At 36.4% G+C, this 4,971-nt stretch overlaps 1 protein-coding gene across 3 annotated transcripts; it reads left to right on the top strand.

The window, feature by feature from the left end:
• Positions 1 to 536: 536 nt before the first annotated feature.
• Positions 537 to 3,950, top strand: LOC102596681 (exocyst complex component EXO70A1). Of its 3 annotated transcripts, none has more exons than XR_001474744.1 (2): positions 537 to 2,613; positions 2,755 to 3,950. XR_001474744.1 is itself a non-coding variant. In XM_015313425.1 (1 exon), the coding sequence occupies exon 1, from the start codon at positions 657 to 659 to the stop codon at positions 2,445 to 2,447; it is 1,791 nt and encodes a 596-aa protein (XP_015168911.1). In that variant the 5' UTR covers positions 537 to 656; the 3' UTR covers positions 2,448 to 2,705. The 3 variants fall into 3 exon arrangements, 1 of the variants encoding a protein (XP_015168911.1); XR_001474743.1 differs by having other exon boundaries at positions 2,703 to 2,785; XM_015313425.1 differs by lacking the exon at positions 2,755 to 3,950 and having other exon boundaries at positions 537 to 2,705.
• The last annotated feature ends 1,021 nt before the right edge of the window (positions 3,951 to 4,971 follow it).

Below are 4,971 nucleotides of genomic sequence, written 5' to 3'. Positions count from 1 at the left end.
TTTTAGAGAAGTATCGAAACCTCCCTTGAACTCGAAGTAAATTATTAGTTTCATTTCCACACTATTGACAGCCTTATAAACAACTCCATACTTGACTATCTCAATTTAGATACACCCCGATCGGTCTCAAAGTCTTGTAAAAACATGAAACTCTTAATAAAATGTCAAAAGAAGTGTTGAAAATATTTTTAAAATATATTTCACTCAAGTTATCCAATCAAGAGTGTATTTAAGTTCAATTAATCAAATAAAATAATATTTTTAAGATTGTAATTAATTCAGGATGAAACTAATAATTTACGTCACTAAAATTTTACTTTGTCCTCTAAAATTAAAGATAAAATCCATTTGAATCGGCCATCGGAATATTCAAATGATTCGTCCGCCGGTGAAATCATTAATTTTACATTTTTTCAAAAGTCCATTTTCAAACAGTAGAGAAAATATATACTAGTAATTTTTAAATTTCAGACACTATTATTAGTACCTATTCAAATACAAATTCATCACTTTAATTTCTCAAAAAGAAGAAGAAAAAAAAAAAAACTCTCAAATTCACCTTCGCCTCCATTTTTAAATTTCTCATTATCATTCATTCATTTCGATTCTCTAAGCTCACAAATTATTTTCGAGATTCCGAAATTTCAAAGGTTAAAATGGAGCCACCGGGAAACGACGTCGTTGCGTTTGAGTCAGCTGAGAAGATAATACTCCGGTGGGATTCCACGGCGTCGGAAGATGCTAGAGAGAAGATGATCTTCGCCGGAGATCGATATGAGATCGAGCGGTACTTGCAAGCTGTTGATGAAATCCAACGGTCCATGGAGTTTGCTACACTTTCCGATGACCAGAACAAAGCTAATAGTGCGATCCAGATCGCTATGGCTCGGCTTGAAGATGAGTTTCGGAATATACTCATAGCTCATACGACTCCTATGGAAGCTGAATCTCTTACTGACAGTAGTCCTCTGCCTGAAGAAGACTACGAGGATGACTCGCCGTTGACCAAGGACTTGGAGCATCAAGAGAGTAACAGCACCTGTAGTTATCGATCTACAAATAGCATTCGTGAAATCGATCTAATGCCTTCTGATGCAATTTACGATCTCCGATGCATCGCTGAGCGAATGATTTTGGCCGGATATCTTCGGGAGTGTATTCAGGTGTATGGCAGTGTACGGAAGTCTGCAGTGGACTCGAGTTTCCGCAAGCTTGGGATAGAGAAGCTGAGCATTGGAGATATCCAGAGATTAGAATGGGAAATTCTAGAAACGAAGATCCGGCGGTGGATACGAGCTGCAAAAGTATGCGTTCGGATACTTTTCGCTAGTGAGAAGAAACTCTGTGAGCAAATCTTCGAAGGTTTAGGTACTGCCACGGACGATGCTTGTTTCATGGAGACTATTAAAGGTCCAGCTATTCAGCTATTCAATTTTGCTGAAGCCATTAGCATTAGTCGGAGATCACCGGAGAAGTTGTTTAAGATATTGGATCTTCATGATGCTTTATCGGATTTACTAGTGGACATTGAGATTGTTTTCGATTCAAAATCTTCGGAGTCAATTAGGGTTCAAGCTGTAGAGATACTATCTAGGTTAGCGGAGGCTGCAAGAGGGATATTATCTGAATTTGAAAATGCAGTGCTTCGAGAACCTTCCAAGGTTCCTGTACCTGGAGGGACAATTCATCCCTTGACTAGGTATGTTATGAACTACATAAGTTTAATCTCAGACTACAAACAGACCATGTCTGAATTGATTGTCTCAAAGCCATCAACAGGGTCAAGGTATTCGAGTGATCCTAACACTCCTGATATGGATTTTGCGGAGTTAGAATCACATACCCCGTTGGCGCTGCATTTGATCTGGATTGCTGTAATTTTGCAGTTCAATTTGGAAGGTAAGTCTAAGTGCTATAGGGATACTTCATTGACACATATATTTATGATGAACAATGTACATTATATTGTCCAGAAGATTAAAGGGTCACCTGAGCTAAGGGAGATGGTAGGGGATGATTGTTTAAGGAAATTAACAGGGAAATTTAGGCAAGCAGCTACCAACTACCAGAGATCAACCTGGGTGAATGTTTTGCATTGCTTGCGAGATGAGGGTTTACATGTTAAAGGCAGTTTTTCATCTGGGGTGTCTAAGAGTGCGTTGAGAGAGCGGTTTAAGACCTTCAATGCTATGTTTGAAGAGGTACATAGGACTCAGTCCACCTGGTTGATACCGGATACCCAGCTCCGAGAGGAGCTGCGTATTTCTGTATCTGAGAAGTTGATCCCAGCTTATAGATCATTTCTCGGAAGGTTCAGGAGTCATATTGAGAGTGGGAGGCATCCGGAAAACTATATCAAGTATTCCGGTGAGGACATTGAGACTGCTGTCTTGGATTTCTTCGAGGGGTACCAAGTTTCACAACACATAAGAAGAAGATCTGAATGAAAGGATATAAATTCCACTAATTAGAACCTTAGGACATTCTTTGAATTTTTTTCTGGAGTCATTTAGGAGGAGCTGAGGTTCTGGAGTTAAGGTATTGTCGGGCAAAGCAGAAAAAGATCAGCTGTATCTATGATAGTCTCCGCCTCTGCCTAAATGCTCCTGCCCTGTAAGCGCGGTGTTGTTGTATTTCTTCCATATGTTAGATTTTATTTCATTTTGTCCATATCTGAATTGGTGCATTTGGTTTTTACTCAGAAATTTTTGAGCCATCAAGATCACGAGTACAGAGTTTCGTTTATCCTTGCAGGTCACCCTCTAAGCCCATGCATCTTATCAGGTGCTTAATATAATCTGAACATTGAAGGCAACATTTCTAAGGTCAATATCCCTAACAACTGATTACTTATTATCAAACTTGATTTCAAAATTCCATTAACAATATCATAGTTTATGGTATTCCCTTGCTTCTTCTGAGCCGAGGGTAAGGTTTGCGTACATCCTACCCTCCTTAGACCCCACTTGTGGGATTACAGTAGGTATATCGTTGTTGTTGCATAGTATTTCCCTTGATTTATTCTTACTGCTTACAAGTTAAGGTCTTTATCAGTGAAATGAAAACAGTTCTTGATGATTTTCCAACTATAACACTGGAAGTTGTTGCAGTATGACAATTTGCTGATGTATTTGGTAAAGCACCATACAAAACTATTGGAGCTTTTTGCTTAGCTGTGACTTGTGCCCTTTTACTGATAGGGACATAGGGTAAGTAGTGCTTGTACTTTACAAAAAACAATAAAAGAAGGATAAGTGGTGCTTATTAGCTGTTGTTGGAGATCAAGAGAACATTACCAATCACTTTAATTGTTTAATACTCTCAAACATGAATGCTTACCTTATCTCATAAAAAGAAGAATAATTGAAACTCTTATAATTTGCTACAGTTAGAACACAATATAAGTGGATACTTCCTGCTTGCTTTTACTTGAGCATTGTGTTAATTTGCTCTCTGTAGTGCTTCAGATTGTTAGTTTACCCTTTGTAAGTATATCATTTGCAGTTGCAATCTTTCCACATATCTTCATTTTACATCGTATTCATCGTGTCTCTGTAACGTGCCCTATACACAGGAGTTCAAGCTAGTCTTTCCTAACATGATTTTTTTTCGAATTCTGCTTCCGTTCATTTGAAAGGTCAAATAAGGGTGACACTTCGATTCATCAATATTCAATTTTCAATGGTCTAAGTTTGTCTTCAGCCGCCAATTACAAGAGATGTAATGGTCCACGAAGATTCAAATGTATTCTGGGGAACAAGTCAGAATGAGTAACATAGAATTTTCCCCTAGCTTGTTGTAGGTTTGGTGAATAAACAAACAAACACTTCATGAGATGGTATAGAGTATAGAGAACTTGGTTTGTCGACCCCCAATATGGAAAATGCTTTATTAATTGATTATCTTCTCTCTTTTGGGAATGTTACTTCGCCACGTTATAATAAGGGGCCATTGGGGTTATGTTGTTATTCATCTAGTGTTTTCTTTGTCTCCATTGAGTTTTGAATCTGAGACCTCAAAGTTCTCAACCAGTTCATTGATTACTAAGTTACATCCCTGGAATGTGAATAATCTTTCATGGTTATGATCCCGGGATTATTATCATCGATAACCTTATTTTGAACTAATAGCATTTGAATATAAGTTATGTGTTGGTGGGGAAAGTCGATAGATATTTCATGAAATTAGTCAAAGATACACAAAGGGTTATTAAAAAAAACAAGAGGGAATTAAGAGCCATCTTTGTAAGTCAAATGAGTAAGAAAGCATTGACTAGTCAATTATGTACTACTAGACTTTCTTCTGGTCAATCAATTTTGGTGTTTCAATATTTTGAATGAGTTAAGGCTGAAAATAAATAAAGAAATTTGACTGACTTTGAAATTCTGAATTACAAAATGACCACGTCTTTAAATGTTGTATTTATTTCCTAGCCAAAATCAGTGACCAGCAAGACCTCGACGACTGTGAAATATGGAAGAGTTGAAACTCTAGATTATCCCCACCCCACCCCCCTAAATAAAAAGGATTTAATCATGATAAATAAAATATAACATAATATAAATATTGAATGCAACTACATATTTTGGAAAAATTTAAACCAAAATAACAATAATTCTTTTTTGCTTTTAGCTGAATTCTTTTTCTTGTAATCAAAATTAATAACTGTCTTGCTTTGTTTCTAGTATTGAACGTATATAAACGTCAATTCTCTATGCACTATAAACCAATTATAAATCTTCAAGACCCATATTTAATAAATTAAAATTTTTTAACGATGGCTAAATTATTGTCCAAATTTGGATGGTCAACGGCTTTATTCAGGTTCTTGTTACAATAGAATGCGTTTGGTACAAAAGAAAATGTTTTTAAGTGAATATTTTGTTTATTTTCTTTTGTTAGTACATAAAATAAAATATTATCCTAAAAGTATTTGTGAACCATCTAGAACAAATACCACTGTGGGTGGAG

This window comes from Solanum tuberosum, unplaced genomic scaffold (genome assembly GCF_000226075.1).
Source record: "Solanum tuberosum cultivar DM 1-3 516 R44 unplaced genomic scaffold, SolTub_3.0 scf00246, whole genome shotgun sequence".
In the NCBI taxonomy this organism is placed as follows: Eukaryota; Viridiplantae; Streptophyta; class Magnoliopsida; order Solanales; family Solanaceae; genus Solanum; species Solanum tuberosum.
This window is presented reverse-complemented; position numbering and strand designations above follow the sequence as displayed.

Excerpts from the sequence above, each read along its gene's own strand:
- LOC102596681 (XM_015313425.1), top strand. The coding sequence starts at position 657 with ATGGAGCCACCGGGAAACGACGTCGTTGCGTTTGAGTCAGCTGAGAAG.